Here is a 13,258-nt window from a genome sequence, read left to right on the forward strand (position 1 = left end):
GTCCTGTGTTTAATAACTAGAGGTGCCCTTGCTGGCAGCCCAACAGAGAGACCAAGGATGGAATGGGCATGGAGACTGTACTGCTCTCTTTCCTCTAAGTCAGCGCTAAAGCACATTGATGGGTAGTGAGAGGAAGCCTGCATTTTACCCACTATGTTATACCTGTTTTGCAGATAACAGACTTCAGACTCATCTGCTATTGATATGGCACCTTCAGATCCACATTAATTTACTATAAAGAGATAAAACACCCACAGATCCTCTCTCTCAAAACTTCACAATTATGGCTACTCTTAAGTAGGATGGGCTGAGTAGGCCCAGGCAGCAGACTCCTGCTTCCCCTGCTCTAATACTCCTGCATGGGAGGCAGCTATAGCTGCAACTGCTCCAGAAGCACATGTCCAAAAGAGACATGTCTGATCAGAATGGGAACAAGGCCAGGGCTCTGGCCCCTGGACCCCAGCTAATGCTGGCAAGGCAAACACTTAGGAGTTCTGCATACTACTGCTGGTATATGGATGTATCCAGGGCCGGCTCTAGGATTTTTGCCGCCCAAAGCAAAAACAATTTTGGCCGCCCCCCCTTCTTTAATTACCCCACCCCCGGCCCCACCTCAACTCCGCCCCTTCCCCAAATCCCCAGCCCTGCCTCCTCCCCCCAGGCTCTCAAGCCTAGGAGGGAGGGGGAGAAGCGGCGCCACGCCGCGGCCGCTCGGGATCTCCCCCTCCCTCCCAGGTTTGAGAGCCTGGGAGGGAGGGGGAGACCCCGAGCCGCCGCAGCGCGCGAAACAGCTGATTCGCGCGCCGCTGCTCCCCCTCCCTCCCAGGTTTGGGAGCCTGGGAGGGAGGACGAGTAGCCGCGCGCGAATCAGCTGTTTCGCGCGCCGTGGCAGCAGCAGCGGAGGTGAGCTAGGGCAGCCGGGGCACATTTTTAGGGGCGGCATTCTGGCGCCGGCCATGCCGCCCCTAAAAATGTGCCACACCAAGCACCGGCTTGTTTTGCCGGTGCCTAGAGCCAGCCCTGGATGTATCAATGTGCCTCCCATTCCTCCTGGAGGCTATTGGGAAAAATTCAACTCTTAGGTATCTCCAGTGACTTGAACAGCATTACATCACAGATGAATTTAACCTACCATGTTTTACACAAGCATGGAACCTGCTCTTGCTCCCACTAAAATCAATAGAACATTTATCATTTACTTCCTGGGGACAGGCTCAGATACAGAACTACCACTGCTGCAGTACCACTGCTGGGGCAGAGCACCTCCCTCCCACCTCAGCTCAGGCTCTTATGCATGTGTGTATGCACAGTTTGGGGACATTAAGGGGGAATGACCATCCTTATCATTCCATCACCAGGTATTCTTTATTGTTCCCACGAGCCCTGTGACAAAGACAAGACCAAAAGCATGGGCCTAGTGTAGCTACTGCCACCATTCAAGACAATGACTTTTTTTCAGGGGTACTTGCTGAAGTTTTCTAAGCTTGTATGTCAACATAAATGGAACCTGGGGATGGTTCTCATGCAGTCATTCAGTGAGGTAGTGATATCACAGGGACCTGGAGAAAAAAGCTTCTAGATGGTTCAGTGAGAGTTGGAGGCAGCTAGTGAGGTAGTGCGGGAGCTAGCAATGAGCTGGGAGCTTTGAGACCAGACTATAAAGTGAAGAAAGCTATTGCCAGATACTCTATGGAAAGGAGCTTGGGTATCAGTACAGCCCTGTAAGCCTCTAACCCTCTGCTCCTTTGAGGATAGGGGAGCAGAAGCAAGAACCAGTGAGCATGAGAGTAACAAAAGCTAAGCAGCTCTCTAAAGAAGAGTGGTGACTGGGAACTAATTACTGATCTGGGAACATAGCTGAGTAATCCAAGTGGGGTAAGAATTGATTAATTTGGGGAGATTACTAATTGATTTCATTGATGAGGGACAGCATTAATTATGTGATTTTAGGGACTGAACATTTATGGAGGTCAGCATTAACTACTTGATTTTAGGGATAGAATTAATAGATTGCTATCCCGAATCAATCTCCAAATCAAGCAGTTTTAAAATGCCTAGATGCCCTGGAACCAGCAGCTAACAGGTTACAGGAAGGATTAATTCTTTCATCCCTGGCAGTTACATAAACTGAGTATCATGCACTCTATAGGAGTTTTTTGAAAGACCTTAAAAAGTGAGGTCCTATTTGCACCAAAGATCACCTTTTGTGAAGTAGAGACCTGTTTACGTACGTGCAGTTCTATGGCTACTCTTTCTGTCCAAATATGCGTGCTCAGATCGGATATTTGCATATCACTCTGGCAGCCCCAGCTTGATCCTAGGCTTATTTGGAGAATTGTCCCTGACAACATTTCAGCAACTATGTATTAATCTGAAATCCTTTGTGCACCTAACTTCCACTAAATTCAATGGGAGTTTTGCAGACATTAGGCCTGCATGTTCAGGTCCTTGAACATGTAGCATAGGAAAGTAGGTGAAAACTAGTTTGGGTTCCAGTGAAAAAGCTTTCATTTTCCACTGAGTTCTCTTTCTGTGTTCTCACTACTCAAAGATTCTCCTACTGAAAACAACAATGAAAGCCAAGAAGAACGTCAATGTTGTTTGCAGTGTTATTGTAGCTGCGTTGGTCCCAGGACATTAGAAAGACAAGGTAAGTGAGATAATATCTTTTAGTGGACTGACTTCCATTCATGAAAGAGACAAGTTTATGAGCTACACAGAACTCTTCTTCAGATCTATGACAGTTTGTTGAATAATACTGATTACTTTTTCCAGACCTGAAGAAGAGCTCTGTGCCGCAAAAAAGCTTGTCTCTTCCACCAGCAGAAGTTGGTCCGTTAAAAGATATTATCTCACCCACCTCATCTCTCTGTTTAACAAGAGTCAGTACATTCCAGCATGTGCACAGTAAATCCAGTACTATCTTCTACAATTGTGCTTACTTTGTACTTTTTTGTGCTGTTTCTTAAATCAAGACTGGCTATGAGCCAGCTATCTGAAGGCTCCTTGGCTGACCAAAGTAAATGATCAAAGCTCTCTCCTTGTAACCTCAGATACAGGTTTAGCCTGGTAGGATCAAATGAAGTCTCTGAAGCTGTTGCAATCTGATATATAAGCCTGATGCAGCTCCACTCTTCAGAATGTAGTTCAGGACTGGTAAGTACTGCTTTTTCACCCTGAGTTCCCCAGGAAGTATCCACAGAAATGTAATGGCCTAGGAACACAAACGCACACAAAAATAGGACAATAAATGTCAGATACTTTACTTGTGCATCACTAGATAAAAGTATTCATTTTAGGGAGGAAACGTTGTATAGAGGTTAGACTAGGACATTGAGCCAGGACTCCTACATTTTATTTCCAGCTCCTCCACTGACTTACTGTGAAAGACATTTAATCGCTCTATGACCAATTTACTCATCTGTAGACAAGATATAATCTACCTTACAGATACTAAGAATCTTAAGTTTGTAAAATGCTTTGAGATCCTCAGATAAAAGACGCTATAAGTGCAAAGAATTACATTTTTAAACAAATTCCGGTTATTTTACTCAAGTATTGTCCTTTAAACCTATAGTTTTATGGAGTGATTATTTATATAGATAATAAATGGATATCCTACAGGAACATTCAATTATTTTCTGGACAGAAACATCTCTATCTTCATTTTATAATTCAACTTTTTTTAAAATAAAAATATATTTTAACTGACACTTAGTAAAATCTAAGCACTTCTCGTAGTTTTGCAGTAGAACTTGAAATAAGCTGTTGGCAGTTTTTTCTAAGGTTACTACTGAAAATATACACTAATATGTACAAATGCCCTGATTCATCAAAGCACTAAAGCACATGCTTAACTTTAAACACATGAGTAGTCCCCAAAGAGCCAATGGAACTAGACTTGTACTTAAAACTAACTACATGCTTAAGTGTTGTTGTTGTTGTTTGTTTGGAATGGGACCTAAGACACTAACCTAACATCAGGAATAAAGATCCACAGGGCTACATGTGGAAGCTGAAAAGTGATAAAAAACAAACATAAGGGAAAAAGAAAAGGAGATAAATCTGATGCAAACTAGAAGCCCAATCCTGCAGACTTTATTTACATAAAAGTAAGACTAAGATTTGGAGACTACAAAGGAATAAAAAAACCAAAGCAAAGAAAGCTAGTAGTCAGCAAAACAGAGAAACAAATTAAGAAAACTTCAAGGAAAAGCCAGTGTTAGAGAGTCTGTTTCTACAATATTATCTGGCCAAAACGAGTAGATAGCACAAGACCCCATGAAACTACCCTGTGACCAGTCTGATGCCATCTTCTATATTTGCATATCACCTAGACCTCCTGTAAAATGATCTTGGGCAACCTACTGGGAGCACATAAGGGACAAATCTTATTCCCATCACCCACTCCAAATGGTTAGGCTGGGAGCCAGGGCTCTCTCTGGGGGCAGGGCTGGGAAAAGTTCTGTCCGAGTTAGTGGCTCTTCAGAGCTGCAGTAGTATCACATGCCCCTTCACTTCCTTCTGTCAGGTTTTTCGCTCAGTGGGTCCACATGGCTACAAATTCAGCAAGGTGTCTAAGGGAGTGCTTAGCTTCAAGCCCATGAGTAGCATTGAAGTTCAGCACATATCTAAGTACTTTGCTAAACTGGGACCTGAGTGAGCACAGCCCAATTCCCAAGATCCCGACTGTGCAATGACAAGGGGAAAAGTAATCCATTTCACATTCAGAAGGCTTTGGCCCTTTATACAGCAAATAACCCAGAATCATAGAGCTCAATTCACTCTCCCGCCATCTTCTTTGTTCCATTCCTGTAGCCCAAAGGGGATGGAACATGGTGGTCCTGTGACCCCAGCAGCAGTAGAGCTGGCATACACAGCTCCTAACTTACCCTTTCCTAAACCCCGGCACAGGCTACACATCAGGGGCAGAGGTTGGGGAGTAAATGTGGCTGAAGTATAGTGTGCTCCAGCTAGCCTCTGCCAGCAAATAATCCATTGGTCACTGTTACCACTGATGCACATTACAGCATCCACCAGGCAGCTCCCTGACAACCTCTGCGGCTCTGAGTGGCAACTCTGGACAAGAGAAATTCTGGCCTATAATGTATATGCTTGCACTGTAAGCTGTTTGGGAGTTGCTTACAAATATTGGCTGTTTGCCTGCCTTCAAATAGCTCCTCGATCCTGCCATTTATTTTGGTCAAATATGTGACTGCTGCTCACACATCCAAAACACAACCTATTAAAAATCTTTGTTGTATTTTTAGGAATGGATTTTCACATCTTGCCGTGATCTCTCCTTGCAAGACAGATATCTACAGTACACGGTTTTAGTCCCTAGGCCTTGGAATATGTGCATTATGGCATGTTAATCACGGGTGACTTGCTAATGCAGCAATATGTAAAAGAAAAACAAATCAAGGGCCAAATATTGAAAAATGGGCACCACTTGTGCTTGCCATATATAAATGTGTGCAGCTAAACAGGTAACTGCGTATATAAAAGATGCAGTTGCGTGTGCAAGTCAAGTAATGCACAGTATGTTTGTTTTTATCTCTTCTTACCAAGATCTAGAACGGTATTATGAAATGTTTATCTAAATGATCTTTAAAAAGACAGGAATTCTATAACAATTAATATACCCTCTGAAAAATATTATCTTCTTATCTCCATCAGGTTTGTCCTTACTCTAATCCATTCTATGAGAGATATTCTAGCTCATACACAAGCAAGTTATTAAATACACTCCTGCTTGTGAAATGTGAATAGTTTTAATCAGGGTTTTTCCTTTAGTATACAGTTTGCCCACTGTAATTCAAATTGCAGGAAGAAATTGGTATAGAAATATATTCATGGATTTTTACCTGGTTTGAATGACCAGCTTGCATGTACGTAAAAACCTGTTTTTACGTGCACAAAGAGAAAACTTTAGGTCTGATTCTGATCTCACACTAGATTTACATCATTGTAACTCCACATATTTCAGTGGAGTGACTCCTGATTTACAGTGGTAGTTGACATCAGTAGGCTCCACATTCAGAAAATGCATGTAATTTTTTAAAAGTTCTAAACAGAATCATGCAGAAACATTGCTAGGAGTTTTGTTTTGTATTGAGTTAACCAGCAATATCCAGCTCAGGCAGGAATTTGATTTTCAAGATAGTCCTACTTTTGCCCAGTTTTAACACATGGATACAAAGAAACATATAATTCAGAGTCCAGACATTGCAATTGATGTTTAGATTTCAGTCCTATTTTAGTTTAGAATTTGTGAGAAACCCCAAAGGAAACACAACCTCCTTATGGCTGCAAACCATAATACTCACTATTTTGTGTTTTTCAAAAATAGATTAGTATAAAGACAGGGGAAAATTCATTCAAATAGAGACCTCAAATTACCAGTTACATGACTCAACTGCCTTTCTAACTTGAAAACTTAATTATAAGTAGACGAGGGTCTACTTTTCTCTCATAAATGGTAATTTGTTTTAAAATGTCCTCTAGTGACTCCAGTCTAGATGTTTATGCCACCATAAATTTGATTCTACTCCCTAAATACATGATACACTTGTTCTCATTTGCTCTAGACTCCACATGAAAGTGAACAGCATATTTGATCGCAAAGCAGTCTCTTGAGTCAGGACTCTTTCAGATTAATTTGACCAGTTCATTGTTATATGCTAAAGCCCTTCTGCAGCAGAGGTGATGAGACTATGAGAAGCTCGGTTATATAAGATGCTGAGCACTCTGACTTCAGTCTAGCAAAGCACTTCAGCACATACTTAATTTTATGCATTTTAAACATTGCAGGATCAAGCTCAGACAGAGACAAAATTCTAAACCTCTTACAAATCAATGGTGGCACTGACTAATATGCTGCCATTGCAGCACAAGGAAACTGTCCAGCAGAAAGGACTACAAGGACTTGGTCCAGAGCGATGGTGGGAGAGAAGTTAAGGGGTGTTTATGAGGGAAAATACTCCCCCCAAGTAGAGAGGGGTGCATATGTAGAGTTGTCATTGCTCCAGCCAGAAAAGAAGAAAAATGTTGCCTCCAGAAGTTCCCTTCTGTTTGGGGAAACCTTTGGAAGTGGCTGAACTTGGTAGATCTTTTGTTAAAGGCTTATTGCGGAAACAACTTTTAAGGCAGTAGCAGCAAAGAGTCCTGTGGCACCTTATAGACTAACAGACGTATTGGAGCATGAGCTTTCATCGACGAAGTGGGTATTCACCCACGAAAGCTCATGCTCCAATACGTCTGTTAGTCTATAAGGTGCCACAGGACTCTTTGCTGCTTTTACAGATCCAGACTAATACGGGTACCCCTCTGATACTTTTAAGGCAGAGTTCTCATTGAACCTAATTTTATTTTCTAGCATATCATATATACAAATATTTCCTCAAAATCCCCTTCCCTTCAACAGTACAGAAAATTTCACTTACTAGTGATCACAGAGAGTTATCAGCATGGGCCAGGCTGTAACAACCATATGCCCTAAGTATCTGCTTCATCCCAGGCACAGACCAGAGAACAATGACTCAGTCACAATTCCTCCCCTGCTCACCCCTTGCTCTGGGTGGGGAGTATGGTACTTCAACTATTTTCTTGGAGCAGTTTACTCCCCACTGTGCCACACAGCCAGCTACTATGGCTGCCAAGTTGGTGGGAGGTAGTAGAGCCAGAGCTCCTCCAACTCTCCATCCGCTCCCCACTCACTTGTTTGCAGGAGGGAATATCAGGCAAATAATTCCCCTTTTTCACTTGTGGCATCCAAGCAAGGGCAGTGACAATCTAGACCTATGGCTGTAGGAATAAATCCTGCAAACCCAATTGATGTCAGTGGGACTGCTCACGTCAGTAAAGTTTGAAGGACGAGGCCTTTAAACTCCCATGAGTGAGTATGTCTCTGACCTTGCTTCTCTAATAATCAGTTCCTTAAAGACTGACATTCAGTTTAAATTGATTAGGCCATAACCTTGCCATTTTTTCCACACAAACACTGCACTTCTAGATCACAATGATTTTATCTTTACTTAGCAAATTTCAGTGTTTCGATGCTATTATAGTAAAATCTAAAGGGCATCAATATATCACTAAGCACTGGTTATAGCAACATTTTTTTTTTGCAGCATTTGTTCCTCAAAACAGTAAGAAAATTACACTGATTGCACATTCTATGAGTAACATGAAAGGCAGGAAGCCAGATATTGTGGCTAACAAACTAAACTACAGGCCATTAAAAAAGAGATTACAAAGCATTTGTAAGAACTAAAAATTACCAATTCTACTGATGTAACAGGGTGTAAACATTTGGAACTGTAACCACAGATATGTTCCACCCTTCACAGGCTTTTATGTCTGGTGCAGCTGTTCATTCAACCTAGCAACAGTACAGTTTTAGGGGGGAGAAAAAAGTTACGTCATGTGATTGTTTCCTCTGTACCTTCCACACAAAAATTAGAAGAGGTATCATCAAGGTTTCTAGGATCAAAAATTTGCTCTGTGGATATCTCCTTTGGCATAACAATATCTAGTTTTGTTTTTTAACATACCATTCTATGGCCAAGAATAAAAGAACAAAGTAGACACCGTTTTTGTAGATGACTACACCGTTTTACAAAATATGTATTAAGCTTTGCTCTTCCTGCAACAATGGTTAGCTAACAAACACTATTTCCCACAGCCATGCCAACATCATTTTGCACAATGAAGTTTGCACTGTGAAGGCAGTGTTTAGATCTGGTTTAGATTAAGGTTTGATTTGACAGCACTGAAATCTTACTGGCTGTTCTCATGAGATTTTGGCTGAAAACTGCAGAAGTTTCATGAGATTAGATTTAAGGTGTTCAGCTTCAAGATTCCATATTTGGTCCAACCTTTTTTCAAGGCGAAAACCCAGTTTTTCCTAAATTAACTGTTTGCTGAAGTTGTCTGCTTTCCTCAAATATTTTCAATTTTTGACCAGAAAACTGAACACCTGAAAACCAAATACTTCTGGCTGAAAACTGGAAGTGTTTTGGTTTTCAGCTTTCCAACAAAAAATGTAAATTTTCCACAGAACAAAACAAACAAACAAAAAAAAACCCACCCTTATTTTCCAAGCAGCTTTACTTATTTTAAGACACTTTACCTGTAGTTTTTCATTTTACAAAGTGAAAGGACTCAGCATATTAGCACAAAAGTACAGCCCAACAGTTAAACAAAATGACTATCCTAGGAGAAGACAAATATCTGTGTGCACATTGCATTAATTTTGATCTTCTCTGAGGAGAAGGAATTACTTTATACCATACAAATCCAGTAAGAAAAGGGGGGTGGGGTGAGGAGAATCATCCAGTAGATTCAAAGGCAAACCATCTATATATTAGCAAAAAGAACAGGAGTACTTGTGGCACCTTAGAGACTAACAAATTTATTTGAGCATAAGCTTTCGTGGGCTACAGCCCACTTCTTCAGATTCTATGCATCCGAAGAAGTGGGCTGTAGCCCATGAAAGCTTATGCTCAAATAAATTTGTTAGTCTCTAAGGTGCCACAAGTACTCCTGTTCTTTTTGCGGATACAGACTAACACGGCTGCTACTCTGAAACCATCTATATATTATTTTCACATGCACCCAGACTTTCATGCCAAGGTTAGAGAATCAAATTTAAATTGTAACTATAGCAATCTCAGCATGCCCATTCAAGGTTTGACACAGCTATGCACTGCCCTTTATATACAGAAGCATGCCTATAAACAAACTCTAGCACTAACTTAATGAAGGTGAAGCCTACATTCCAAAAAGTCCACAAATTATAGCGTTACTGTTCCTACAGCAATGCAATTTGACTGCATTGCGCATATGTAGTATTTTCTATTCTTGTTAAATTGTGGCTGAGTGTATTTCTGTTTAGGTTGTTACATTTATGCCATAAAATGTACATGATGTGCAGGGTGGTCAAATTAACATTGTGGCAGGAACCTTAATTGTCACTTGTACTGACTTCTTTGTCTCTTAACTGTTTATCCTTAAAAGTGACTATGAAAAGAACTTTGTGGGGTTCCATGTTTATTGTCTTTCAGTGACTGAAACATTTTGGGTGAAGCACCTACTGCACCATTCTGACTGCAGTGTATTGAGTTCCTGCCCACAATGGTGAGTCACTGTCCTGGGTGCAGTGGTACAGGTAGAAATAGTTTAAGGCAGAAGTGGGCAAACTACGGCCCGTGGGCCACATCCGGCCCGCGGGACCCTCCTGCCCAACCCCTGAGCTGCTGGCCCAGGAGGCTAGCCCCCGGCCCCTCCCCTGCTGTTCCACCTCCCCCGCAGCCTCAGCTCACTGCGCCACTGGCGCAATGCTCTTGGTGGCTAGGCAGCACAGCTGCAGAGCCTCGGCCTGACCCGGTGCTCTGTGCTGCACGGTGGTGTGGCTGGCTCCAGCTGGGCGGCGCAGCTGCCTGTCCTGGTGCTCTGGGTGGTGCGGCTGGAGCGCTGCCAGCCTCCGGTGCTCCAAGCAGTGCAGTAAGGGGGCAGAGAGTGGGGGAAGGGGGTGGATAGAGGGCAGTGGAGTTCGGGGTGGTGGTCAGGGAGAGAGGGTGTGGATGGGGGAGGGGTGGTCAGAGGGTGGGGAATAGGGGGGTTGAATGGGGGCTGGGGTCCCGGGGGAGAAGTCAGGAATGAGAGGAGGGGCTGGATGGGGCAGCGGGTGGCAGTCGGGGTAGGGGTTCCGGGGGCGGTCAGGGAACAAGGAGAAGGTGTGGTTGGATGGAGGGGCAGTCAGCGGCGCGGGGGTTCAGGGGGGGTCAGGAGACAGGAAACGGGGGGGGTTGGATGGGGTAGGAGTCCCTGGGGGGGGGGTCGGATAGGGGGCAGGGGCTGGGCCATGCCTGGCTGTTTGAGGAGTCACAGCCTCCCCCTAACCGGCCCTCCATACAATTTTGGAAACCCGATGTGGCCCTCAGGCCAAAAAAAGTTTGCCCGCCCCTGGTTTAAGGCCTTCCTCTGAAGAGATGTGCCCCTACTACTACTACTAGTAAGCGGTATATTTACTGCTTTTTGTACGTGGGCACAAGGCACTTTTGAAGCATTGCTACTACCAGCAGTGGTAATGCCTTTTTGCCTTGATCTATCAGCCCAACTGTAACAATCTGGCAAGTTCAGTACATGCTGCTGTTTTCTGATTTAAAACATCTGCTCCACTACAATGGTCTCATTGGTGATACTTAATTGTAGCATTTTTGGCAACAATTGTGACCTCTCTTTGCTCTCCCTCTAGATGTCCCAAGATTCTTACATCATATACAGATTATACCAGATTCTCTGTTTCAAATGCAAGCATATGGGTTTGTTTGTTTTTTTATAACAGCCTCATATACTTTTATACTCTTCTCAAGTTTTCCTTTGTTGTTGGTTTTTTTCAACTGTTGCATCAGCTTTAGGGGCCTGGTGTTCAAAGCATTCAAAAGTCCTTTTAAGTTGCTCATACGTGTATTTTGTTTGTCAAATCGGTTATCTACTGCAGTAAGAGCCTCCAGAAATGTTGAATTTTCCAATTTATTGCTTCCAATAGCTCTTTCAAGAAGCCATCCCTGTGATTTTTGTTAATACATTTGAGCAGGACGGGGGTCAGATTCTGAGACCCCTCTGTGATAGGGATTTTTGAATTGGAAGGGAAATCATTTAGTAAAGTATTTCCTTTATTCTTTGGCATCTTAGAAAAGTTTCCATTATCTTATATGCTTAAAAGATATTTAAAAATAAAAAAGCAGCTAAAAAAGAAACATCCATGCATTCATTTGTTCACAGTGCAGTTCCCTTAGGTTCTGAACTCCACCTCTTCTTTGAATTGTGTTTTTGACAAGAATCAACATTCTGGAGAAGGTGTCCTGGGCCTTCTTACTAGACAATTGTTTGTTCTGCCATATACCAGTACAGGATAGCCTTAACACCTCCGTGATAAATGTTAAATGTTTCTCTTTCATCTATTGTACTTCAGTTGATTGTTTCCCTCTTTTATTTACACAGATGCACACCATGACTGAGTCGGATATGTATGTATGAAATTATGAACTCCATCTTCTATTATGTGTTGAACACATCTAAATTTGCCCAAGGCACTCCTACTCAACTGCATTCCAGACAGCTTCCCTGACTAGGAAGGGTACATAATACCTCTCTGACTATCTCCAAGAAACCATAAAAGCTGCAATCTGGGGCCATTAACTTTGATCGTCTGTCAGCTGTTGCCCTCCCCTCCCTCCCTCCCTCCCCCGAACAATGAGCTCCTGTGTAGAAAAAACATGTAGGGTGCAGGTGGGGGAGCATGACTGTGGCATCTGTGGCTTCTCAGTTGGGGTACCTGGATCAGAGACAGGGTCCCCCTACTTAAGAGCAGGAGTGAGATCAGATATGAAGGAAGGTATGCCTCAGGACTTCTGTTGTTTTCAAAAATCTGTAACTCTTGAGTGCTTTGAGATTAAAGGGACTATGGTTAAGAAATTCCTTTGCTAAGCTTGGGTTCCTTGGTTTCTTGCCACATTGTCCCCAAAAGGGTTAAACTAGAACTAGAGTGCATAGGCTAGGTGGAATTTTGAGGGAGCATGTGTAAGCAACTGGGGAAGGGGGACTCATGAGGTCTGAGGCACTGATTTCCAGGGTTTAGGGCAGATAGATGGAGCCATTCCACATCCTAAAGAGAGAGGGATAGCTTAGTGGTTTGAGCATTAGCTTGCTAAACCCAGGGTTGTGAGGTCAATCCTTGAGAGGGCCACTTAGGGATCTAAGGCAAAAATCAATACTTGGTCCTGTTAGTGAAGGCAGGGGGCTGGACTTTCAGGGTCCCTTCCAGTTATATGGAGATGTACCTATCTCATAGATTATATTTATTAAGAAAGAGTAGAAGCAGATGGCTTGGAAACACATTGGACCCAGTGATTGGTGAGCAGCAGATTAGTGACTTTACAGTGGGGTACTAGCCCAGATTGTAAAACATGGTGTTTGTCTCTGATTGCCCCACCACCACTCATAGTACTCTTGATTTTAGTTAGGAAGGGTTTAAAAAAAAAAAAGACACTAAAAATTAGGCTTTGTTACAACACATATCTGCTCCATCTGCATCTTCTAAGTCACAAGCGTAGTTCGGACCTGTTGTGTTGTGTCAGGCTGTCACTGTTGTATGTAACTGCTTCTCATGTACCAGAGACAGTGTTAATACAATTATGTAATTCTTCTCTTCAAGTTCAACTATGTATGGAATGATAGTTACCCATAAAAG

General features: G+C 42.8%; 1 protein-coding gene across 3 annotated transcripts in view; it reads right to left on the bottom strand.

The window, feature by feature from the left end:
- Positions 1–13,258, bottom strand: part of MAMDC2 (MAM domain containing 2) — a 94,968-nt gene that overhangs the window by 49,865 nt on the left and 31,845 nt on the right. For all 3 annotated transcript variants that reach the window (XM_054032940.1, XM_054032942.1, XM_054032941.1), the window contains exon 3: positions 2,943–3,214. In XM_054032940.1, the coding sequence (XP_053888915.1) occupies positions 2,943–3,214 (272 nt within the window). The remainder of the gene's footprint in view (positions 1–2,942; positions 3,215–13,258) is intronic.

Source organism: Malaclemys terrapin, chromosome 6 (assembly GCF_027887155.1).
Source record: "Malaclemys terrapin pileata isolate rMalTer1 chromosome 6, rMalTer1.hap1, whole genome shotgun sequence".
NCBI classification, from domain to species: domain Eukaryota; kingdom Metazoa; phylum Chordata; order Testudines; family Emydidae; genus Malaclemys; species Malaclemys terrapin.